Source organism: Artibeus jamaicensis, unplaced genomic scaffold (assembly GCF_021234435.1).
Source record: "Artibeus jamaicensis isolate MK-2021 breed Jamaican fruit bat unplaced genomic scaffold, CSHL_Jam_final scaffold_474, whole genome shotgun sequence".
Classification (NCBI taxonomy): domain Eukaryota; kingdom Metazoa; phylum Chordata; class Mammalia; order Chiroptera; family Phyllostomidae; genus Artibeus; species Artibeus jamaicensis.
The window spans coordinates 10,108,325-10,135,285 of record NW_026522046.1 but is presented as its reverse complement, the minus strand read 5'-3'; the positions used below and the strand labels follow the sequence as shown (position 1 = coordinate 10,135,285).

At 40.4% G+C, this 26,961-nt stretch overlaps 1 protein-coding gene across 1 annotated transcript; it reads right to left on the bottom strand.

The window, feature by feature from the left end:
• Positions 1-9,238: 9,238 nt before the first annotated feature.
• LOC119043043 (ubiquitin-conjugating enzyme E2 variant 1-like) lies at positions 9,239-11,844 on the bottom strand. Its single transcript, XM_053658008.1, has 2 exons — positions 11,675-11,844; positions 9,239-9,386 (listed from the first exon to the last, which is right to left on the bottom strand). Exons 1-2 carry the CDS (start codon positions 11,842-11,844, stop codon positions 9,239-9,241), a joined length of 318 nt encoding a protein of 105 aa, XP_053513983.1.
• Positions 11,845-26,961: the final 15,117 nt, after the last annotated feature.

Here is a 26,961-nt window from a genome sequence, read left to right as displayed (position 1 = left end):
TGCAGGTACGTGGACACAGCTGACCCACATGGCCAGAAAGCAGCCAGGACAGTGGAGACTCCCTGATCTCCCCTCCTTTTGGCTGCGCTGCTCAGGCAAGTTCTGCCTGCTCAGAAGAGCCAGTCTGGCATCTCTGCCACGGTCAAATCTCATTAAACACTCTCAGTACTGAAAACCAATCCTTTGTCACACTGCTTCCCGTTGTACTTGTCTGCGTATTTTACTTACGTGTTTGATTAATATCCGCTTCTCTCTCTACAAGGACAAGGACCATGTCTGCTTTGTTTGTGATGTATATGCAGCATCTAATATATCCCTCACCAAGGGTAGGCACTCAACGACAACTGTGAATAAATCCTAGACCATTGTCAGTGGAAAGGATCTTAGATGGCATTCAGCCACCTTTCCTCATTTGATGAATGAGGTCAAACAATTCTCTCAAATCACGTGGATTTTCATAAACACAATACTAAGTGTGGTTCAGACCACAGGCTCTGAAGGCAGAGTGCCTGGGTTCATATCTAGGTTCTACCACTTACTTCATGTCTCTGTGCCTCGTTCTCCTCATCTGGAAAATAAGGATAATTGTACCAGCCCATGAGGTTATTATAAGGATGGGATGATATTTGTAAGTGTTTAAAACTGTACTTGGTACATAGTAAGCCTAAGCCTTATATTTGTGTGTTTGTCAAGCAACAAATAGAGGGGGGATAAAACCATGTTATGAGTGTGTTAACTCCCTGTCTAGTGCATTTCACAAAAGTGCCTAATGTTATTTTGTCACTGGTGTAGACTAATGCTAGCCAATGAAATTTTCTGTCATGAAGGAAAGAAAGGCTCTATACTTTCCAATACAGTAGCCAACTGGACAGACGTGGCTACTGAGCATTTGAAATGTGGCTAGTGTGACTGGGGGAATTAATTATTTTTATTTTATTAGAGTGAATTTAGACCACTCTGAAGGACAGTCAAGAACAGGGATCCCTGCAGCAGGCAAGCCATCATGGCTGATAGAATCAGCTATCCCTTAAGCCCATGGGGATCCATTAGAGAGTCAGTAGCGCAGTCTCCAAGCAGCTCAGAAACTCCCACATCCTTATCTGGGTCAGGCCTCCCGGGCCAGGCACCTGGCATCAAGGCAGTATTGCTATTCTATCAGGTAGCTGTGCAGGTGGGCATACCCTGTTAGAGCTGTAGCTGAATAAGCCCATTAAGAGCATCTTTTTTTTTTTTTTTTAGGGCCATACACAACTCTAAAAACAGTCTATGGCTTAAAAAAATATGTTCAGAGCTTCAACACGAACATTATTTTCAACCTGTTTTAAAATATATATTCTTCAAGAACATTTAAAATGCTACTTTTGGAGAACTCTTTCTCCATATGTAGAGCTATCTACTGCCACCAAAAAAAAAAAAATCAATCCAAGAAAAAGGCAAGACCTCAACTGGTTGGATTCCAAATTAAGCTACAGCTTGAGCTAAAAATATCTTGCCAGTGTTAAGAATCTGTTCTCTGAATTTAAATGGCTTGTCTCTCTCCCAGAGGACAACATTCACTGTGTTCTATGGCAGGACTGGACTCTGGGAAAGCACACTTCGTGTTTTCTCTGGACTCATTTCTACTTTATGTTCAGAGTAAAAGTAACCAACCACAGTTCCAGGCTCTACGCATATGTGTTATTAAGTGTAGTGAGTATAAATATCCGTAGCTTCTCTTAGTACAAGGGGTATGTGTGTGTGATTCAGCTTTGTATAAATAATCCTAAAGGTATGCATAATAGCCTGAAGGTATGTTCTAAAATAGATTTTACCTTCTTTTTTCCCAACCATGTTATCATTTACTCTATTTTCTCTTAATTATCACTTAGAGATTCTATGTTTTTTAATTTCAAAAACTATTTCTGTTTTTTCTCTGGAACTCTAAGATAGCTTTCCATGTGGCAGTAAAGGCCGGAATAAAAAATAAGTTGCAGGCTCAATATGAGGTAAAAATGATGGTTCAAAATGGATTGCATTACAGATACTTAAACATTTTTTAATACCACAGACCAGAAGGAATGTGTGTGCACCAGGTGAGAATGCAGTAAGGAGGTGGCCACCTGCAAGCCAAGGAGACTGTCCACCCCAGAATCAACCCTGCCAGCGCCTTGATTGTGGAATTCCACCCTCCAGAACTGTGAAAAACAAGAAGGAATTTCTGTTGTTTAAGACACATAGTCCGTGGTGTTCTATTGAGGCAGGCCAAACAAACTAACAGAGTTTAGCATTTGGTTTAGAACATTTCTTGATTCTTACTAAGGAGTAGACTTTCAAATGGTCCTGTTTTTAAATGATGAAACTGTTCTTATGCCTTCATGCCTTGCTTCTCCATTAAAAAAAGAGACTGGCTTCAGTGGCGTGTTTTATTGTTATACCACACCACCGCCTGGTACGAAATACCCCTTCTCCTTTACAGTACACGAACTTCTATACGAATACTCAAAAGCCACTCTCAGCACACTGAGTGATTTCAGGTAAAATGGCTTAAAACTAGCAATAAAATTCACATAGCCGTTAACACTAAGTGCCTGCAATGTAGCAAACACACTATTCTAAGTGCTCCTCTTGTATTGCTTCATTTAATTCTCACAGCAATCCTGTCAGGTAGTTACTATTACGATCCCATTTCACAGATGAGGGAACCAGGCACAAAGTTAATTAAGTAACTTGTCCCAGGTTTTTATAGCTAGAATGTTCAGAACTGAGATTGCTACAACTGGAATTGGCCTAGTTTACCTAGACATTTGTCCTTATTGTTAACATCCTAATAAGAAGTATTACCCATTGGCAATGTGTTGAAGACAATTTACTTATTTTCAGAGGCAACTCAAACTTTAGATAGAACATAATATCCGTGAGGAAACTAAGTGCTTGCTACATGTAATGTTGGAAGTCAATAGCAAGATATTAGTATTTGGCTTTAAACTGAATTCAAGCTTTCTTTGCTTGTCTCTACCCCAGTATCACTGAAGAGAAAACATTTTACACTTCAATTTGCAGATATCTGACCAAATATTTCTCACAAGATTCTAATGTCTAAACCAAAAGTGGAGTTTCTTGGCCCATAAAGCTAAGGATACCCTTTGCCCCTTTGAGAGCCACTCTGTAAAGCTTTATTTGAGTGGTTTATTGATCTCTATTTTATTCTCTCTCAAACTCAACACTGTCATTATTATCTTTATTGCAAAAGCCTGGACTATGCTTCTGTGCCAAGACCCTGTCAAGTTATGGTCCAGACTGAATTTTCTTAGTCTGTTGTATGAACTCTGAAAACCAGAGAATAAACTCTCCCTCTCCCTTCTCCTTGTTGAGCAATTCCTTAGGTTATCAATAAATTACAGTGTTACACACATAGAAGATTCTCAATAAACAGTTCTGAGCTGTAGAGAAAATATTTTTGGCACCGTTCTCAGAATTAACAACATCAAAAAAATTAACTTTACATATGAATGGTACAAATGGACTTCACAAAATAAGGAACATAAGGAGGCTTGTGGGAAATGGAGGAAAAAAATCTGTGAACAATTATTTGACTCAGAGGATAAGAATGTTGTAAGTATGCACACCATTCTGGGACAGGGGTCTTTAGTAACGAAATAGTTAAACATGGAGTGAATGCAGACAGCAGCTGGAGGGAGTGTTTACAGTGAAAGGCAGGAAGAGTGCAGTCCATGACTTCTGCTGGCCGGAAAGAGTGGAGGGGGAGGGGGAGCGGGAGGGGGAGGAGGGCAGGGTTGTTCTCAGCCTGGAAGACTTTCTCGTACAAATCTAAGCCAGATATTAGCCAGAGAGCCCCTCCCATTGTTACAGAAAGCATGAAAAGGTGCTGAGTGCAGACAGAGTGAAGCCAAGGTTGGGAGATACAGGACCTGTGCCCAGAACTTCCAGCATATGTATGGAGAGACATAGAAGTAGGAATTGACAGCCTTTGACATCCAGAAATACACTTGATAAAGCCTTCCTAAATAATAATCATAACACGTAACATTTATTTAGCAATTTTTGCATGCCAAAAGCTGCATTAAATGTTTTATAACTGTTATCTCGAGAATTTTATGAGGAGAGTCTTTGTTTTACTCTTTCTCTCCCTTTGTCTCTCTCTTTAAATCCTCACCTGAGATACATTTATTGATTTTCTTTTAAAAGAGAAGGAGAGAAAGAAACATGGATCTGCCCCCTGTATGCGCCCCCACCAGCGATCGAACCTGCGATCTACGTATGTCGCCTGAACAAGAACTGAACCTGCAAACTTCTGGTGCACGAGACAACACTCCAACCAACCTAGCCACCCAACCAGGGCAATACTGGTTTTCTTCACATATTCTCCGAAGCTTGATACTTGGGAAAGTCACAGAAAGGCACAAATACTGAAAGATTTCAGTGCGGAGCCAGGCAACAAAGCAGGGTCTCAATCAATACTCAGCAACTAAGTCACTATCATAAAGTTCCTCATAAAGTATTCATTGATAAATGCCCCTTACCCTGAAAATTCAAGCAAAACAGAGGTTCAGGAAATTTGAGAAAGCTAACCCACTGTGTATTTGGGAAATACCCAGTGGGTATTTCAAATTGTAAAATTTCCCTCCCCTGCCCTTTTTCCCATGCCAGCAATTTTTCTATCCCATGGAGATGTTACCATGCAACATGTATTAATCCATTCATTTGTTTTAAGGATCAAACTAAAATCTGTTTGCACATATAAAATGCTGATTACTTTTAAGGAAGACATTCTGAAGCTGGGAAAGTTACTAAGTAGAAATTCCAAAATAAAACAAAAACAGACACAAATGAAGAAACAAAGGAGAGAGAATGACCGCCAGGGACTTGGACTCTGAGCCCGAGGCCTGTGGTGAAGACTCAGGAGAGTGGGAATGATCCCATGTCCAGAAGACAGAAAAAAAAACACCCATGAGCTGGGTGACTGGACACAGAATTCATCAAATCCACACCCAAAGTGCACCTGATATGAACCTAGAATCCAATAATTTCAAGATATATACAAAAACATTATGTACACTCTTACACTCTTGGTGCCAAATTTATGGAATCTTTTGTCCAAAAATTGGTGCAGGCCAAATATAGAAATTGTCCCCCCCCAAAAAAAAGGTTTATATCCAATCATAAAATCCACAATGGCTTATTTAAGAAATTTAGAAGTGTTTGAAGGCAGATACATTCCTGACCCTCTGTAGCTGGCATGCTGGAGGGAAGTGTGCTCAAGAACAAAAGTTCCTATTTCTCATATAAAATACTTTCAAATGTTTATTCAAACATAAAGAGGTTTCTGTGTCTACCAAAGGATTTCCCTAGAAAACAACATTGGTTGAATGTTTCCAATTTTATTTGAAAAGTAAATAAGTGAATTTCATTAATGCCAAAATATACACACTTCAGAGTATACAATAGTAAAAACTTATTTTGAAATAGAAGAATAACAAACAGAAATATAATACCTGAGATGCATGGCAGCATTTAATTTTCTAACATTAGGTTGAGTTTATTTCAAAAAAGAATGAAATTCAACTTAACTATGATGGGGTTTCTTCTCAACCCACAATGGTTAATTTATTGCTGCCACAAAATAAAAACATACTTGCTAACATGAAAGTTATAAAACTTCCACTTTTATAGATATAAAAGTTGAAATTAGTGCGATCTGTTATATTAGAAACATATCAACTAACCCTGTTGATTGATAACCCCCAGTATTACTTCTTAATTTTTTTAAATCACTCACTTTCCAAGGAATATGAAATATTTCTTTTTCAACAGATTCCAATTTGTCCCATGCCTCCATGTGAGGCAAACTAGGTCTTTCTACTGATTTTACCAGAATGATTTTATGAAATACAACCAGCACCTCCTCACAATATTCCCCCAGATAAAAACTGCAGCATATATAAAAGCCCATCGATAGTTTTTTTTAATCCACTAATTAAAAGCAGGACTGCAAAGGAGGGGAGTTCATGGGAGAGTTCTTTACTGTGAAGTCTGGTTTTCCTGTGAAGTAGAATTTCATCAAACTGAATGTGTTATGAATTTTAAATGTATTTGATGCTGAAGGGGAAGAAATAAGTATGCAGTTCTTTCTTTCGGGCTTGTCTTTAGATGTGTCTGGTTATTACCCTGGCAACCCTTACAAATGCCAACTGACGTCAAGAAAAGAGGAAAAACACTGCTGAGAGCATGCACTCCATGCATTATAGATCATTCTGAGGACTTAGAATTCGTAGGCACGTGCAGGCACTAAATGGCTTTAAGATGAGCACAAGCAATCCTCCGCTTTAAAGGCATTCTTCATAAATTTTTTATGGAGTTGCAAATCTGAAAAGAGCATCTTTGAGTTTTTAATTTAAGTAAAGCACAATCCAACTATTGGCTTAGTTGTTCTGTCTCAGTAACTGCCAAGTCTACTAAAATGTTGGCACTAGTAAATCTCATAAACAAATGGAAACTGCCCTTTTCTTTTGAAAGTATGTTTTCCCAACAGTTTATTATTAAAAAAAAAAGTTTAGTCATAGAAAGTTGACAGCATTTTATAATGACCCCCCCCATATATCTATCACCCAGAGTCTTCCAGTCTGTCATTAGCATTTTACTTTCCTGGCCTTATCACATATTTATCTGTCTATCTATCTATCCATCCATTTGTCCCTTTATTCGTACCTTCATCTATCTAATTTTTTGATGCAACTCAAACATAAAAATTACAGGTATAAATATACTCCCCCCTAAATATTTTAGTATGATATCATTAACTATACTTCAATAGTTTTTCTTTTGATAAAACACTTAGAAACAATGAAATGCACAAATTTTAAGTGTATATTTGCTGAGCTTTTTAAATGCATAAAACCTCCTGTCAAGATATAAAACATTACTGCCTCCCTAGACGGTTCCCATAGCCGCTTCCCATTTACTCCCCAGCCCATCATCCTCCACAGGCAACTACTCTGGTGATTTCTGAAAGTATGTTTAAGATCCTTGTAACAGAGCCGATTATTTCTAAGAGCGTCCTCCCTCGAACGGTCCCAAGGAGTTCATCTTTCAAACTGCAAGTGCCTGTGTTCAGTGCCTGTAGTATTAGTGTGCCCAGCATTTACTTTTCCTCTGTCGAATCTTTTCCCCAATTTCAACCGTGTAACACAATACAGTACCTCCAGGAATGAAAGGCAAAATTAGAACAGGGTACATAATTTTCAAGGGTCAGTGAAAAGTGAAGATGCAAGACCCTTGTTCAAAATGTATTATTAAGCATTGGCGGGAGGGAGAGGCTGTGTGGAGGAGGCAAAGGGGAACTTTGGAACAACTGTAATAGCATAAACAAAATATAATTTTTTTTAAATTTATTAAGAATTCAATGATGGTGACAGCCAGGCATTAAACTAAGTACAGAACCCTTCTAAGCATAAGGCTTTTTGTTTTCTTTTCCTTTTAAAAAAATTTAATCTTTCTTGCATTTTTTCCACTACCATTTAGTCCCTTTATACGCCCCTCCCCACAGCCTCTCAGCAGTCACCACACTGTTGTCCATGTCCATGAGTCCTTTTTCCTTTTTGCTCAATCCCTCCACCCCCTAATGTCTTTCCCCACTAGCTGTGAGCCTGCTCTCCATCTATGAGTCTGTCCCTATTTTCCTTGTTAGTTCAGTTTGTTCATTAGATTCCACGTATGAGTGAAAGAAATCATGTGGTATTTACCTTTCTCTAACTGGCTTATTTCACTTAGTATAATGTTCTCCAGGTCCACCCATACTGTCACAAAAGGTAAAATTTTCTTCTTTTTTATGTCCAAGTAATATTCCATCGTGTAAATGTCCCGTAGTTGTTTCATCCACTCATCTACTTGGGCTGCTTCCATATCTTGGCAAGTGTAAGTAACACTGCCACGAACATAGTGGTGCTTACATTCTTTTGAGTTAATGTTTTGTTTCCTTTCGATATATTCCCAGAAGTGGGATAGCTGGGTTGAAAGACAGATCCATTTTTAATTTTTTGCAGTATTGCCATGCTGCTTTCCACAATGGCTGCACCAGTCTGCATTCCCACCAAGAGTGCAAAAGGGTTCCCCTTTGTCCACATCCTCACCAGCACCTATTTGTTGATGTATTGGTGATAGCCATTCTGATAGTTGTGAGATGATATCTCACTGTGGTTTTAATTTGCATTTCTCTGATGATTAGTGACATCAAACATCTTTTCATATGTCTATTGGCTATTTGTATGGCCTCTTTGGAAATGTCTGAAATGTCTATTCAGGTCCTTTGTCCATTTTTTAATTGGGTTGTTTGGGGTTTGGGGGGGTTTTCTTTTGGTTTTGAGTTTTGTAAGTACTTAATACATTTTGGATATTAACCCCTTATTAGATGTATTGACAAGTATGTTCTATACTGTGGGTTGTCTTTTTGTTTTGTTGATGATTTCCTTTGTTGTACAAAAAATTTTTAGTTTGATTTAGTCCCATTTATTTATTTTTTTCTTTTGTTTCCCTTACCTGGGGAGATATATCTGATAAAATATTACAACACGCAATGTCTGAGATTTTGCTACTTATTTTTCTTTGACAGTTTTTATGGTTTCAGGTCTAACGCTTGTCTTTGATCTGTTTTAATTTATTCTTGTGTGTGGTTTAAGAAGGTGGTCTAGTTTCATTTTTTTGTACACATTTGTCCAGTTTTCCCAACACCATTTACTGAATAAACTGTCTTTAGCCCATAGTATGTGCCTGTTTCCTCTGTCGAATACTAATTGACTGTAATGGTGTGGGTTTATTTCTGGACTGTCTGTTCTGTTCCATTGATCTACGTGTCTGTTTTTATGACAGTACCATGCTACTTCGATTACTATGGTCTTACAGTATAGTTTGATATCAGGTAGTGTGATTCCTCTAATTTTGTTCTTCTTTCTCAGGATTGCAGTTGCTATTCAGGGCCTTTCCTGGTTCCATATAAATTTTTGAAATATTTGTCCTAGTTCTGTGAAATACATCATTAGAATGTTTTTTGTTATAGCACAACATATATTTCAAATGGACAAAATTAGTATCATTTACAGTATCTTAAGACAAATTGCCTTTGAATGGGAGCATCCTTTCCAGTACTTTGAGGTCTACCAGATGTATCTAGATAATTTACTACTGTGGAAAGTGAGGACTGTTTACATCGAATGGGGAAGGGGCGGGCCTGTGGCTTTTCTCTTGATTAATTGCTGTAACCCTGTCCTTCAGGTGGTTGAAGGAGTTTCATATTTTTTTTAGACACCATTAGGTGCTTCAGCTCCTGCAGGACAACTTTGATCCTATCTGAATCCTTCCATTTTTCTAGCACTGATATGACTCTTGGGTCCACCACTCCATTAGAACTATTAGCTCCATTCACATTAATTTTTTGTTACAAATGTTACAAAGGGGGGGGTGCCTCTGGGTATTTAGGTGCACATCCTATTTTAAGGCTGTATATTTGGTTTTTTAAATATATTTTATTGCTTATGCTATTACAGTTGCCCATTTCTCCCCCTTCATTCCCCTCCTCCCTGCACACCTCTTCCCACTCACATTCCCCCCTTTAGTTCATGTCCATGGCTTAAACATATAAGTTCTTTGGCTTCTACATTTCCTACACTATTCTTAACCTTCCCCTGTCTATTTTCTACCTACCATTTATTGCTCTTATTCCTTGTACCTTTTCCCTCTCGTTCCCCCTCCCCCTCCCCCCACTGATAGCCCTCCAAGTGAGCTCCATTTCTGTGATTCTGTTCTCGTTCTAGTTGTCTTAGTTCATTTTTGTTTCTGTTTTTTTGTTTAGGTTCAGTTGTTGATAATTGTGAGTTTGTTGTCATTTTACTGTTCATATTTTTGATCTTCTTTTTCTTAGATAAGTCCCTTTAACATTTCATATAACAAGGATCTGGTGATGATGAACTCCTTTCACTTGACCTTATCTGGGAAGCACTTTATCTGCCTTCCCATTCTAAATGATAGCTTTGGACAGAGTAAATCTTTGATGTAGGTCCTTGCTGTTTATGACTTTGAAGACTTCTTCCCAGCCCCTTCTTGCCTGCAAGGTCTCTTTTGAGAAGTGAGCTGACAGTCTTATGGGAACTCCTTTGTAGGTGACTGTCTCCTTTTCTCTTGCTGCTTCTAGGATTCTCTCTTTATCTTTAATCTTGGCTAATGTAATTATGATGTACCTTGGTATGTTCATCCTTGGGTCCAAGTTCTCTGGGACTCTAAGCTTCCTAGACTTTCTTGAAGTCTATTTTCTTTGCCAGATTGGGGAAGTTCTCCTTCATTAATTTTTCAAATAAGTTTTCAATTTCTTGCTCTTCCTGTCCTCCTGGCACCCCTATAATTCGGATGTTGGAACATTTAAAGATGTCCTAGAGGTTCCTAAGCTTCTTCTCATTTTTAAAAAATATTTTTATTTATTTATTTTTAGAGAGAGAGGAAGGGAAGGAGAAAGAGTGGGAGAGAAACATCAATGTGTGGTTGCCTCTCATGTGTCCCCTAATGGGGACCTGGCCTGCAACCCAGGCATGTGCCCCAACTAGGAATCGAACCAGCAACCCTTTGCTTCACAGGCCCATGCTCAGTCCACTGAGCTACACCAGCCAGGGCCTCTCCTCATTTTTTTGAATTTTTGTTTCTTCATTCTGTTCTGGTTGGCTGTTTATTTCTTCCTTCTGCACTAAATTGTTCATTTGAGTCCTGGTTTCCTTCCTGTCACTGTTGATTCCCTGTACACTTTTCTTTATTTCACTTAGCATAGCCTTCATTTTTTCCTCTAATTTGTGACCACATTCAACCAATTCTGTGAGCATCCTGATTACCAGTGCTCTGAACCGTGCATCTAATAAGTTGGCTATCTCTTCATCACTTAGTTGTGTTTTTTCTGGAGCTCTGATCTGCTCTTTCATTCGGGCCATGCTTTTTTGTTTCAGCATACATATTACACAGTAAGGGATGGAGCTTTGTGTTCACCAGGGCAGGGTAACCCATGTCACTGTGTTGTGATGCTGTCTGTGGAGGAGGTGTCCGGGAGGGAACAATGCCTCTTGCTCTGCTCTCTGCTGGTCTTTAGTCACTTCCCCTGCTACCCACAAGCATATTGGGCCCTTCTGGTGCTGATTCCAGGGTGGTTGTGTTTGTGTATATTGTAGGACCCTGTGGGCCTCTCCAACCAACTCTCCTATGAGGCTGGAAGTTTATCCTGCCACCGCAACCCACAGGTTTTTCAGAGGTTTGAGGCTTTATTTCCCAGCATTGGAACTCTGGGTTGCATGGCCTGTTTCACTCCCCAATTGTTCCCCCCAATTTTTCTGCATGCAAATGTGGAACTGCCCAGTTTGCCAGCCACTGCCTTGCCCGCCCTGGTCCACAAGCTGCTGCCTCACCTCAAGTTCTCTCTGCCCAGCTGTCCGTCTCCACCCCTCCCACTGGTCTGGATGACTGTTTCCTCTTTAACTCCTTGGTTGTCAGACTGTCATACAGTTTGATTTTCTGTAAGTTCTGGGTGTTTTTTGTTTTTTAATTTGCTGTTGTCCTTCTTTTGGTTGTGTGAAGAGGCACAGTGTGTCTACCTATGCCTCCATCTTGGCCAGAAGACCTAAGGCTGTATATTTGGTTTTCATAAGTTGTTCTTAGAGGCTCAATTATCATCCCTGTCAATCTGGTAAATGTCACATCTTCATTATCTTCTGGACCCCAGGTAACTGTGCCATCTCCTACTCCTTTCTGACCTTCTTTAAATTCTTTCAACAGTTGAGAAGTGCAAGGAAGTTTTACCCTGAAGCCTGTAGTGGCTGCCATCTTGCATTGCTGTTCCATCATTAGAATTCTGATAGGAATTGGGTTGACTCTATATATTGCTTTGGGTAGAAGCACAGGGCTTTTTCCACTGCAGAGTTTGCATGCTTATGTAGCTGGCCCCTGTTAAAATATTTTTCTTTGGAAAATGGAATATTTATTCATGTAATTGTATAGATTTATAGAGAAAAGTAACAAAGGCAAATGACAGAGCTAGAAATTTTTAAGGATCTAACAATTTCAACATTTGCTGTAAGGCACACTGAAGTGGGTAGCAAAATTTTCTCTTAGTTTCCCTTTATTTCCTTAATAGCTGAATCAATGCTATCTTTATAAACAAAGTTATGTTGAGTCAGTAAAGGTTAACTGTTTCATGGGGCTACATATCAGGAAACAAGTCACCTCTGTACTAGTAATCTCTGCCCTGACTGTAATTATACAAAGTCACCATATTTACATTTTAATTCACTAGCATCTTGGGAAACAAGTTTCACTAAAACTAAAAAGCAATTCTTTCTTTATTTAAAAAGTTAAGAAACATCTAGAAGAAAACACAAACATTCTACTCCTGAAGCAGTGTGATAAGGCAGTGGATGCCTTTCTGGCTGGAAATAACAATGGAACATTTTTAAATGATGACCACATGGACATCAGATATACTGTTAAATGACATCTAACATAGAAAATCTCATTCAGTTCAGAGAACTTCTGGGAAGGTGAATGTGCAGAGGTGCTGGGAGGGTGGTGCACCAGGAGAGGGCATGGACGGGCCACACCCTTCCCCCGTATCACGCCCTGTGCACCTCTTCCATCTGGCTGTTCCTGCATTCAGCTGTTGACAGAAGTAAAAACATCCAAACTCACCTCTCGCCATCCTTGCACAACCCCCCTTAAACAGTAAGCCCTCAGGACAAGTAGGTTCTGTGGTCAACATCAAACAGTCTTAGGAACAAAACCTTGGGTCTTAACAAGACCATTTTTCTTTTATGTGCTTTTTGCAACTTCCCCAACCTCCAGAAAGATCACATTTTCTTCTTATTCAACAATTCTAATCTGACATCATGTAGATGAAATCACAGGATTTTTCTTAATTCAGGCAAAACCAGTTTTGTGGGTTTATAAGTTGGCTGTATCTTTCCAATGACTCTACAATGCTCTCTGGTTAACAGTGAACCAATGGAGTTTTTAGTCATTCTTTTCTTTACATAATTGAAACCCCTTATTAATAGCAATGCAACAGCCAGATGAAAAGAGTCACAGGGCAGGGTCTTGAACAAAGAGATTTTATTGTCTCAAAGCTTGGGGCCCTGGCATGCTGGTACTTAAAAGTATTCTGATACCTCAACCTGAAAGCTCCCCAGTCAAAATATTTAACAACTGTTATGCTGTGGCCCAGTCGATGATATTGTAAGTCAGCCATAGCAGCCAGGCTGAGCTGTGGAAGTGCTCTTTTAGTAACTAGATGCTGAGGGGAGGCCCAGGGATATGGTGAGAAGTCAAGATAGTGGGAAGCAGAGAGGTACTTCTTTGGTGAATTCCAACAGTGGTTATATAGCAGCACCTGTGGGTGCATCAGGATTTCAGCCATGGCATGTCTCTGTTGTGTCCACTGAATTACCCTGCCAGTTGAATCCGGTTCAGCCTTTCTCAGTAGCCCATTGTCCTGATTAAGTCAGGGTATAGATTTGTAAATCAAATTACATTAATCAAAGATCTTCCCTATGAATTTTCTATGTGGATCTGCAGAAGCAGTACCTTACCACCTTCCTCCTCATGTTTGCCACTGTGTATTGCATTCTCATAATACGACCAAGACTATTAAACTAGGAATTTTCAGGGTTCTGATTACTTTCAGAGTGTAGTGGGACAGTGTCTCTAGATTTATGGTTCTTTTTTTCCCCAGGGTTTCCACATACTTTAAAAAAATAAACTTTATTTTTAGAGCAGTTTTAGGTTTCAAAGGACAGAGATTTCCCATAAACCGCCTGCCTCCACACATGCATAGTCTCCTCGCAACTATGGACATCATGAACTAGAGTGGTACATGTGTTACAATAAATGATCCTACATTATCATCTGAAGCCCATAGTTTACATTGTGGTCCACTCTTGTTATTTTACATTCTATGGGGGTGGACAAATGTATAATTGCATATATCCATCATTATGGTATAGTACAAAATACCTTCACTGCTATAAAAATACTGTTTTTTACCTATTCATCTTTTCCTCTTCTCTGTCCCCTGGTAACCACTGATGTTTTCTTTTTTTAAAGATTTTATTTATTTATTTTTAGAGAGAAGGGAATGGAGGGAGAAAGAGAGAGAGAAAAACATCAGTGTGTGGTTGCCTGCCACTTGCCCCCTAATGGGGATCTAGTCCACAACCCAGACATGCGTCCTCACTGGAAATCGAACCAATGACCCTTTGCTAAGTAGTCTGGTGCTCAATCCACTGAGCCACACCAGCCAGGACACTGATTCTTTCATTGTCTATAATTTAGACTTTTCTGGCATATCAGAATCATACAGTACATTGTCTTTTCAGATTGACTTCTTTCATTTAGTAATTTGCATTTAAGTTTCCTCCACATCTTTTCGTAGCTTGATAGGTCATTTCTTTCTAAGCACTGAATAAATATTCTGCTAACTGGTCATATTACACTTTATCAGTTTGTCTAGTGAAGGACATCTTAGTTGCTTCCAGGTTTTGGTAATGGTGAATAAAGATGAGGTAAACATTTGTGCGCAGGTTTTTGTGTGGATATGAATTTCAACTCATTTGGGTAAACATCAAGGAACACAATTGCTGTGTGGTATAGTAAGAGTATGTCTAGTTTTGTAAGAAACCACTGTATTGTCTCCCAAAGTGGCTGTACCATTGTGCATTCCCAGCAGCAGTGAATGAGAATTTCTGTTGCTCCACGTTAAATGCCCTGTCAGCATTTACTGTTGCCAGTGTTTGGATTTGGGCCATTCAGATAGGTGTGTAGTGACACCTCATTGTTTTATTTCGCACTTCCCTAGTGACAGACGACATGAAGCATCTTTTCATATGCTTATTTGTCATCTGTATATCTTCTTGGGTTAGTCATCTGTTCAGGTCTTTTGCCCATTTTTAAATCAAGTTCTTTATTTTTTTTATTGTTTTTTTTAAACTTTTTTTATTGATTATGCCATTACATTTGTTCTATTCCTCCCCTCCATTCCCCTCCACCCTGCATACCCCTCCCCCACCATTTCCCCCTTTAGTTCATGAACAAGTGTCTCAAATTCTTTAGATTCTGTATTTCCCCTACTATTCTTACCCTCCCCCCTATCTATTTTCTATCTACTGTCTATGCTACTTATTTTCTGTACCTTCTCACCCCTTCTCCTCCTCCCACTCCCCTGTTGCTAACCCTCCATGTGATCTTCATTTCTATGGTTCTGCTCCTGATCTAGCTGTCCTCTTAGTTTGCTTTTGTTTTAGGTGTGGTTGTTACTAACTGTGAGTTTGCTGTCCTTTCACTGTTCATCTTTTTTATCTTCTTTTTCTTAGGTAAGTCCCTTTAACATTTCATATAATAAGGGCTTGGTGATGATGAACTCCTTGAATTTGGTCTTATCTGAGAAGCACTTTATCTGCCCTTCCATTCTAAATGAAAACTTTGCTGGGTAGAGCAATCTTGGTTGTAGGTCTTTGGTTTTCATGACTTGGAATACCTCTTTCCAGCCCCTTCTTGCCTGTAAGGCCTCTTTTGAGAAATCAGATGACAGTCTGATGGGAACTCGTTTGTAGGTGACTGTCCCCTTAGCTCTTGCTGCTTCTAGGATTCTCTCCTTCATTTTAACCTTGGCTAATGTAATTATGATGTGCCTTGGTGTGTTCCTTCTTGGGTCCAACTTCTTTGGTACTCTCTGAGCTTCCTGGATTTCCTGGAAGTGTATTGCTTTTGCCAGATTTGGGAAATTCTCCTTTATTATTTGTTCAAATAAGTTTTCCACTGGTGGCTGTTCCTTTCCCCCTTCTGGTACCCCTATAATTCGGATGTTGGAACGTTTAAAGATGTCCTGGAGGTTCCTAAGCTTCTCCTCATTTTTCTGAATTCTTATTTCTTCATTCCTTTCTGTTTGATCATTTTTTTCTTCCTTCTGGTCCACTCCCTTGATTTGAGTCCCAATTTCCTTTCCTTTACTATTGGTTTCCTTTGTATTACCATTCATTTCAATTAGTTTAGCTTCCATATGTTTCTCTAATTTGTGACTAAAATCAACCAGTTCTGTAAGGATCCTGATAACCAGTGTTTTGAACTGTGCATCTGAAAGACTGGCTATTTCTTCATCGCTTAGATCTATCGGTTCTGGGGCTCTGAGTTGTCCTAGAGCCATTTTTGGTCTATTCGTGCTGTTAAGTAAGCGGAGCGAAGCCTTAGTTGTCTACAAGGACGAGGCAACCCAAGTCGCTGGTTTGTGACGCTGTGTGTGTGGGCGTGGTCAGAGAGGGAGCAATGGCGGTCCTCTCTGCTAGCCCAGTCCGTCCAGTCACACCACTCGCCCCGGGCCTGTTTATCCGATGGGAATTGTGTGAGCCTGCTGCCCCGAGCAGGCTTCCCTTCTCACTGGTTTCTCCGCACCCAGATGCACGACCGACCGACCGCAGACAGCTGGCGGCGCCTCTTCCCTGTGCGCTCCCGTAGCTAGCCCGCGATCAGCGCCTTCGGCTGCTTGCGCACCGCGCACCACCCGGGGATTTTTTCTTGCCAACCTGCTCCGCTGCTGGTTTCGCTTCTCTTACCGGTTTAGCTGAGCATTTAGTTGTCTTTGGACTCCATATTGTCGATTTTCTGTGTGGCTTGGTTGTGTTTATTGTTGTTAAAAATAGTTGTTCTTAGATTTGGTTGTGCACAGAGGCAAGGTGGTTCCACCTACGTCTCCATCTTGGCGGAAGTTTTATTTTTTTATTGTTGAATTTTAAAGGTACTTTGTATATTTTAGATAACAGTCTTTTATTAGATATGCCTTTCACAAATATTTTCTTCCAGTCTGTGGCTTGTCTTCTCATTCTTTTAACAGAATGTTAAATAAAATGTATTTTTGTAGAGATGTTATTTTTTTTTTTTCTCGAATGAAATAGTCTATTCAACTGAGAGGACAGCTCAACAGATAAAAAGATCCCTGCCTTCATGGAGCCTAAATTTTAATGCAGAAAAATGACAATAAACAAACAAATGAATAAACATTTAAGTGGAGATAGTTGCTGGGAATAAAATTTAGACAAGGTGAAGGGTTAGCGAGTGACTAGAGAAACCTCACTCTGGCTATTGTGTAGACCTATTGGGGCCACAGTAAAATAGACCACAGTGGGAACAAGAGAAGTGGGGAGACTTGTTTGAAGTCTATTTCAGTCATATGAGCAAGTGATGATGTGGGTATGGACTAGGGTGGAAGCAGAGGAGCTGGTGAGATGGATCCAGATTCTGGACACTTGTTAAAAGTGAAGCTGACATAACTCTCTCACACATTGAGTATTAGAGAAATAAAGGATTCAGGAAGGAAAGGTGAGTTTGGACTTAAGGAACCAAGTGAATGGTGCTGAAACTGGAAGAGAAGTTGGGAAACCAAGAGACAGACAGGAACCAGGCTAGGGCAAGGGACAATCAAGTGAAAATTCAAGAGATGCCCAGTAAGCCATTGTGATTCAACTCGAAAGGTTTAAAAGTTGGGAGCCTTCAACATGTGATACTGTGCTGGATATCTGTAGACTTCCCAGATCCTCTCTCCACGCCTCTTCACCCTGTTCTGTGCCTTCATGCAGACTAACCTGTACGGGTTAAGTCAACAACCTCCAACCGTCTGGTTCCCAGTTAGATCATCCAGCTCAGCAGCTGATTAGAAGGGAGGAGATCCAAGTGAGATGGCGTATCCCCTTAGCCCCTTCCCGGAAGTTCCCCCTGTTTCCTGAGTCCTGTCTTGAATTCACAGTTCCAGTCAGACAGGTCTCCACATGGCTGTTTCTCCCCAGACACAGTAACTGCTTGCTCCCTTCACCTCATGAGGTACTCGGGTGGTAACATCCCCTCCCCTCACTACCCTCAGACTGCTGCCATCCTTACACCTTCATAAACACAGCAGTTCCCACCCTGGTTTCACTTTCCCTGTTTTCAGTTACCTACTGTTAGCCATAGTCCACAAATATTAAATGGAAAATTCCAGAAGTAAACAATACATAAGTTTAAAATTGCAGGCCACTCTGAGTAATGTGATAAAGATCTCATGGCACCCCACTTTATCCCACTCCAGACGTGAATCATCCCTTTGTCTAGCATATCCTCAGGTTGTAAACACACCACACCTGTTAGTCTCTTAGTTGCTGGCCGGGTTATCAGATCTAATGTTGTGGTAGTGCTTGTGTTCAAGTAACCCTTATATTACTTAATAATACTCCCAAGCACAGGAATGGTGAGGCCGGCAATTCCAATATGACAAAGAAGCGTAGAGTGCTTCCTTTACGTGAAAAGGTACGTAAGTACAGAAAAAACAGCATATATGGGGTTTAGTACTATCTGCAGTTTCAGGAATCCACTGTGGGGCTTGGAATGTATGCCCTGCAGATACGGAAGGACTGCTGTAGTCCCTTTAGTGAACCCTATTTGATTTATCTTAATTTGAGCATGCATGCTCTTTTCTGTTATGGCCTTGCCGCAATTTAAAACGCCAAGATTGGTTGAAATCACTTAGGGAGTGAGAAGAGAGAAGAAAGAGATTAGAGGACTGAATCCTAGAAGATTTATAGAAGTCGGAAGAAGTTCTGCAAAGGAAAGTTCAGTGAGACAGGAAGAACATCAGGAACATGTGATGTCTGGGTGGTGGCTACGAAGATAGGCTCAAGACAGAGCTCCATCCCTGGGACTCCCAGAACCTCTTGTTGCCTTTGCTTATCATTCCTGACTCCTTCTTGCCTTGGGTGAGTTATTTCTCAGTGGCTTTAAATTCCTCTGTAGTTTGGCTTCTGACATCCCCATATCAGCTGATATGTTGTATGTATCTGAGCCCTAAGAGAGATGATGGGTTGAGTTCTCAGAAGCTTTCAGCAGTTGTGAAACTCTGCATATTGGGGGCAGGGGAAACAGAGAGAAACCTCCCATGGACATGCACACACAGGCACGCACAATTATTTTTACACCTGTCTCAGGTATTGTTCTGTGAATGTAGCCAAGGCAGAAAGCTCTCCATATTCACCACTGTTGCTCGGTACCTAACATGATATTCAGTACACATGGGTAGCTCAATAGATTTTTTTGATAGATAAATATTATTCTTTTTCAAAAATGGTTTATTGTAATATAATAATACTATGCCTCTGGTGCATGAAGGCTCCTTTACGAAATTGACAACTAATTCTTTGAATTGTCCTATTATAATATGTCTCTGATTATGCTTTCCTATACTATGTAATGCCTTTGTTTGTTTTTAACAAAATTGCATTGAGAAGATGACAACATAAACTTTGAAGAAACAAAGACTGTGCATTTTGGTCACTTGGGCTCTGGGGCCATCAGATAAATATATTAGTACTGTACTTCTAACAATGATCTGTTTTGTTTACAGTGTGAAATGCTATTTACTAGTACTTTGGTACCATTCCCAGAAAGCACGTTTCCTATCGTTAGCAAGTTTTTGAAGCAACTCTTCTCTGTTTGCAGCCTCCATATCGGTGTGCCTGACTAATTCCCTCAACTCATGCTACCCTATCCTGACTGATTTACCCTATCCTAGATGAAAAACACTGCTTCTTCCACTAAGTGGAGTTTGAATCCTGGCTGCGCCACTTTCACAAGCTATAATTTTGTGGAAGAGCTCGACTACTTTGAGTCTTAGTTTCCTTATCTATAAAATTGGGATTAATAGTACAGCTGTTCCTCATTATTCATGAATTCTGTGTTGGTCAATTCTTGCAGCATTTCTGTAGTCATTCATAAACATGCAATGAAAAGTATGAGTCACCCAGCACGCATGTCCCCAACTGAATTCAAAGAAGGTGATGTTTGCCTTCTTATCTCATTTAATAATGTAAACAAATAACCTTTTTATGGCCTGTCTGGTACCATATTTTTGCATTTTTATGCTTTTTTCTTTAAAATAGCCCAATTGTAGTGCTGAAGTACTGCCCAGTGGACACTTCTTGGCACAAGAGGACTGAGATGTGCCTTATAGATATAAAAGCTTGTTAAATAAATTTTGTTCAGGAATGAAACAGAGGACTCAAAGAACTTATATGTACAACCCATGGACATGAACTAAGGGGGGGGGGGAATAAGGGTAGCCTGGGGTGCAAGGTGGAGGGGGGATAAAGGGAGAAAACTTGAGAAAATTAATAGCATAATCAATACAAATACTTACAGAAACTTAAAACAAACCAACAAAAAGAAGTGAGTTATAGTGCTGTTGGCTGTGTGTTCAATGTTTTAGAATTGACAATATGTTAAATAAAGTGTCTTTAAATAGAAATACACACAAAAGAATGTTATGTATTGATTGGTCAACAAAAATATTGTGATCAGAGGCTCACGGGAACTTAATCTTGTGTTTCCTTTAAGAATAATCTTTCAGTACTGGCTACTTCAGTGTTTGCAATGAATTTATTAAAGGCAGGTTTAGATTAGGACCCACATCAAAGGCCTCATTTTAACTTAATTATCCGCTTAAGGAACTTGTCTTCAAATTTACTTGCATTCTGAGATAACTAGAGGTTGGGACTTCAACATACACATTTTTGGGAGAGCTAGTTCAGACCATGACACAAACTATTCAACTTTACTTCCCATGTCTAATTCTGGTCACTGGTAATTGCCCGAGGTTTCCTTATGGGCCTCTGGGCTTGGCTCATTATATTCCATCTTTACAGCACCTCTGTCTCCGCATGTCAAAACCAAATCTACCTTTCAAAATGATTAAGTTAAAATAAGGTCGTTAAGGTGGGCCTTAATCTAATATGACTGATGTTCGTATAAAAAGAGAAAATCTGGACGTGCATTCACACAGAGGAAAGACTATGTGAAGATAAAAGTAGAAGATCTCTATCTCCAAGCCAAGGAGAGATGCCTGGGAAGAAATCTACCCTGCTGACAACCTTGATCTTGGACTTCCAGCCTCCAGAAATCAATCCAGTTTTTTTTAACCTAGTTAGTACCATTTTGTCTTAGCAACCCAAGTGGACTCAAGGCAAATGAGGTTGGATTGAAGTCTGTGGTTAGTGTGAGCAACAGATTTTTTTAAAGGTATGTAATCTCTGCTGTGCTTCAGGAAAGGACCTGGAACCATCTTCTGAAGAGAATGAACTAAAAAGGAGAAAGGTAGGAGGCCAGGGACATTACTGCTTGTGGGGCTGATGCTTACACATATATTCAAGGCTTCTATATAGTGTTAGGTATTGTTAGGCCCTGATGCAAAAGCCTGTTCAGAGTATCAGTGGAACAAGAGGGCCATAGTGTGTGGGACAAGGCCAAGAGGACACTCTCTAACAAAGCAACGATGTTGCTCTTGTTCTAGAACCCTTTCTACAGTAGCACATTTGAAATTTTCAGTGGGGCCGTGAAAATTACAACAGATTTTTGCAACAATGGCCACTGAACATAAGACATCCTATTTCCAAGTGTGCTGAGGATGTGATTTGGGTTGCGAAATACTGAGACTTAACTTGTAAATAATGGATCTCTAGCAGGCAACCAACGGAGGGTCCTGAGCTGATTGATATATGTGCCTGGACAAAATATAGCAAGTCAAAGCTCACTTCGATTTGTATCTTTTCACTTCATTTTTTTTTTCTGGAGGCTGATTATCCAAGGGAAACTAAGGCAATCATTACCTGAGTCTACAAAATGGGTAATAAAAGCCAAAAGTAGTAGCTGTGTACGTAGTACAGAGGGTATGGTTTGGAGAGGCATTACAGCATGATATCCATAGGACATGGTAACTAATTTTCTCAGAAGGCACTGAAGAGACTGAGATTCCCTAGAATAACCCCTAGTATGAATTTTGGATGGTTTGAGATGAAAGGACACTTCCAATTGGAACATGTGAATGCTAACATCTAGCAGGTGAAGACTGGAATTTATAAATTTTAGAGCTATTTGCCTCTGGGTGACAGGTAAAGCCAAAGGGATGGATGAGGTACTCCAGGATCTGCTCTGGAAAGAGAAGAAAGAGGCTGTGAATAGCTGCTTTAGGCTGCAGAAGGAGGGAGTCGTCAGAAATATAAAAGAAAAACCAGGACCCAAAAGCCACCAGAGAAAGAGCAAGCGATATGGTTAAATTTGGAAAGAGATGGCTAGATGAAAATAAAGAGGAATGGGATTAAAGAAGAGGAAGCTCAAGGCAGAGGAATTTGATTTCAGAACAGTGAAAGGCTACCTTATCCTAGAGAATGGGAAAGGAATTAAGGAGAATAGAAAATGTTTGGATTAGTCACCATTAGGAATGTGAGGGAAGCAAGTGATGCAAGAAAAGCAGAGAGCCTGTGGAGTGAGGTAGATATTAAGAGACTGGAGAACAAAGGGAGAAGGAAAATGTGGTTTGATTGGAGTGAGAGAGTAGTCGAAAGCTGGCTGGGAGGTGATGAAGGGGGACAGGGGTATTATCACATTTAGTTTCATAGCTGATCACAGAGAAGTTCATTGCAGCTTCATGGGGCAGACTGAACTGAAGCTGGACCAGTCTGCCTGGGTGAGCAGGTAGGTGCCGGGGTCTCTGTTGGTATTGGTAGAATGTCTCATCAAGCAGGCAGAACATAGTAGCCAGGAAATGCATGAATTTATAAAATTCAGGATCCAAGTGGATGGTCGGCCTCAGGGTGGATTGTGGCTGCGGGAAACTAGACACGGGTAATATTCAGAGTTAAGATGATGCAAAGAGGCAGGTTTTAGGTGCCATGAAAGTTTGCCATAGGTAAGGTCCCAGCCTTGAAATGAAGTTTTGGAGGAAAGAGAGAGGTCAAGACCCATGGAGGCCTGTAGGGACAGAACACTGTCATAGGGATTTAACACAGGAAAATAAAATGAAAGACGCTCCCTCTCCTTGGTAAATTCCTTTTCTATTTTTAAAAATTAAAAAAATTATTTCAATGACACACAATACCATATTAGTTTCAGGTGTATAACATATTGATTAGACATTTATACAACTTGCAAAGTGACCACCTAATCTCTACCAGACATCATACACAGTTACTACAGTATCATTGACTATATTCCCTACGCTATACTTTACCCCCTCATTACTATTTTTATAACTGCCAATTTGTCCTTTTTAATCCCTTCACCTTTTCCCCTTTCCAACTCCCTCCCAATTCTTGATATCAAGTTGAAGCCTGGCTTTGGAACTGAAACATAAGGTTAGAGTTCAGCTGCAAGAGGTCTGTCTGATTTTGAGCTCTCTGAATGGTGTTGCAGACCTTCTCCCAGGCTTTGGACTGTGGAAGACTGGGGCTAATCAGTGAGTGAGGTTGACTGGGCCCAGCTGCTAAGGACAGGAGTCATGGGAAGGTTAGGGAATTAGGGACTGAATAAGAATTGTGAGGTTAAACTGTTGCAAAGTTTATATGTGACTGTCGAGGTTGATGGCAGTGAATGAAATAGAGAAAAAAACTGAGATGCTGAAATGATCAAGGAAAGCAGAGAGTATCCTGAACTTTCATAGATAATAATAAAGAAAGTGGGAAAAGAGAAACATTAGTGAATGGCTTGTACTTTCTTCCAAAACAGCTATGGTATTAAGAGTAGTAGAGAAAAAATAGTGATGTAACCATGAAATATAAGATACCAATGCCTCCCAACCCTGTGAGCACTGTGGAAACAAGATGGGAAGTCATGTTTAATGGAGGTAACAGTGGTATTGGTGCAAAACCAAATTTTAGCCATAGTGAGGCGGGAACCGTACTTAAGGTGGTGTGTCTAAGGATGTAGGGGAGCTCGTTGACCCCGGAACAGGGAGTTCCTAATGCCTGAAAGGAGATCCTAGTTAAAGGTTAGGCATGGAAGATATGAGAATAGATGGTGCTTAAATATGAAAAGAAAAAACTAACCCAGGACAGGTGGATGTAAAATGAAAGGAATACATCATTACAGAAATATATCTGCCCTAATATCCTCTTTTCATGGACATAGCTATTGATTTCATATGTTAGTTTTAAAGGCAGAAAATATTAATGGTGTTTTCCTATATATGTTAATGTAAGTAAAATTATAAAGCAGATCCGGTGTATGGCTGGATTAGCACTCCATCTGTAGTAGACAAAATAACAGTCACCCCAAAGATGTCCATTTCCTAATCCCTGTAACCTGTGAATAGACTCTATCTTCCATGGCAAAAGGGACTTTGCAGATGTGATTAATGTTAGGACCTTGACCTGGGGAGATTATCCTGGATTATCTAGTTGCGTACAGTGTAATCACAAGGGTCCTTATAAAATATAGGCAAGAGGATGAGAGCCAGAGGAAATGTGTTGACAGAAAGCTGAGGCTGGAGCGACGTGGGACCAGGAACGACAGACCGCAGGCAGTCTTCACACACTGGAAGGGGCAAGGGAAGGATTTTCTCCTTGAGCCTCAGAAGACGCACAGATGTGCAGACACTCTGATGTCTCCCCTGAGGCCCGATGTTGGACTTCTGACCTTCAGGAGTATAAGCTAATAAATGTGTTGTTTTAAACCATTAACCTTGTGATATTTGTTACAGCAGCAAGAGAAAACTAACACACGATCTAGAGAGACGATTGAGGAGCATCCAGACTCTGACCCTAACGTCAGGAAAAGGCAAGAAGATGAGGGCTGGAATTAGGTGGCAAAACGAGGAGGGATTGCCACTTGCTATTCCTCACCTTTAAAATGTAATAGAAGTAATAGATAAATTCTTTCAGAAAAAATTGCAGTGGGCCTGTGCTTATACACAGGTCCCAAAGTATTTTGAAGTTATGCTTGTCAGCCTATAAAGAGAACTGGAAATTTTTTCTGGAAAGATTCAAAGGAAGAAAGTTATAAATGATGAAAGAGAGAGAAGATAAAAGAAAATATTGCTTTTCTTTGTATTTCTTTTTGCAAGCTATTCTGTGCAGTTTATGAGAAAATTAATTCCTGAGAGAGCAAGAAAAATCCTGTGGCATAAATTTCCATAAACCTCAAGAGGATTTTTAAAGTGCAATGAAAATTCCACATTCTCCTATAAATTATAATTTTATGCTGTATAACATTCTCTAGGTCTTCTGAATCAGTTTATTTCCATTAAAATAGCTGATTATAACAGTTAATTTCACTCTGTACAGACAGTGTCTTTCCCGCCTCCCTGCCCCGCCCCGCCCCGCCCCATCATGTCTTCCTGAACAGCATCTGAACTATGCTGTGATCTAGTTCAGGCACAGGAGAGGACAGTGTGAGAGGCATTATCTTCAGAGGGCTATCAGATTTTTCTTACTTAATGAATTTTTTCTTTAATAACAATTACATTTGCATGCAAACTCCATACACAGAGATCTATTTGGAGAGGAATTTTACTTGGCAATGGTTCTCTTAGCCTTTCAGGCATAATGACCACACAGCAAGCAGGGAGAGGAGTAAAGCCAAGAGGTAAAAAGTTGCAGCCAACAGTATGAGACTATAAGCCAGTGTGGAGTCCAAGCAGCTGGGGGCAGTTGGAACTCTGAGGTTTTGGCCGTGCCTGGCTAGCCAGGGGCATGGGCAGAGTCATGGGGAAGCTGATGGGGAGAGCCAGGGAAGGCAGGACCTCAGGCAGTGTCCTTTGGTGTGCCAGTCAGAATTTGGAGTTAGCCTGGAGGATCGACTCAGATGCCAGCAGCCGAAGCACAAGCAGGACAGGGAGGCTGAGTGCTGGCAGCCCCCGGCCCCTTCCTGCTTAGGTTTTAAGCAGTTTTCCTGATGTAAATGGAAAAAGGATGAGCAGGCCCATTCAAGTATTGAAAAATTCTGCAGAAGGCTAGATTTTCTTTTTCTTTTTTTTTTAAGATTTTATTTATTTATTTTTAGAGGGGAAGGGAAGGAGAGAGGGAGAGAAACATCAATGTATGGTTGCCTCTCATGTGTCCCCTGATGGGAACCGGCCTGCAACCTAAGCATGTGCCCTGACTGGGAATCGAACCGCGATCCTTTGATTCGAAGGCCCACGTTCAATACACTGAGCTACACCAGCCAGGTAGATTTTCTGATAATAAGCAAACAAAAATCCAGTTCTTGATAGTTTAACAAAAGTGAGCTACTCACCTATCTATACGTGATATGAAAAGCAGAAATCATAAAGGAAAAGACTGATGTATTAATATCAATATGGACTTTTAAAAACTTCTATGTCTCAATAAATACTCACAAATATTTCCATTAATTTCAATTAGTTTAGCCTTCATATGTTCCTCTAATTTGTGACTAAAATCAACTAGTTCTGTGAACATCCTGATCACCAGTGTTTTGAACTGTGCATCTGAAAGTTTAGCTATTTCTTCATTGCTTAGATTTATTGGCTCTGGGGCTCTGAGTTGTTCTTGAGCCATGTTTTGATCTGTTCGTGCCTGTTACATATGAGGAGCAGAACCTTAGTTGTTCACTAAGGTGGGGCCACCCAAGTTGCTGGTTTGTGATGCTGTATGTGGGGGTGGAGTCAGAGAGGGAGCGATGGTGGTTCCCTCTGCCACTTTCTGCCGCTGGGGCCTTCTCGATCCATCTCACTGCTCGCTCCTTCAGCTCCTTCACCAGTTTATGTGTGTGCTAATGTGTGACCGTGATCAGCCCTCAGTGGGTCCACCGCCTTGCGCCCTCAGTGGGTCTGCCCACTTCTCCACACCTGGGATCCGACCGTGGCTGCTGGAGCACCTGGGTCACGTGCCCTGGTTGGTCAGGTGGATCTTTCCTGCCCGACCCCACTCTGCTGCTGGCTCTGCCTCTCTTACTGGTTTGGCTGAGGGGTTCGTTGTTGTCAGACTTCCATGTAGTTCAATTTTCTATGGTTTGACTGCATTTTTGTTGCTAAAATTTTGTTGTTTTTAAACCTAGTTGTGCTAGAAGGCACAGTGCTTCCATCTTGGCGGAAGTCCTGAACAATACTTTTTAAAAATCATTTACATCTATACACGATATTCTGAA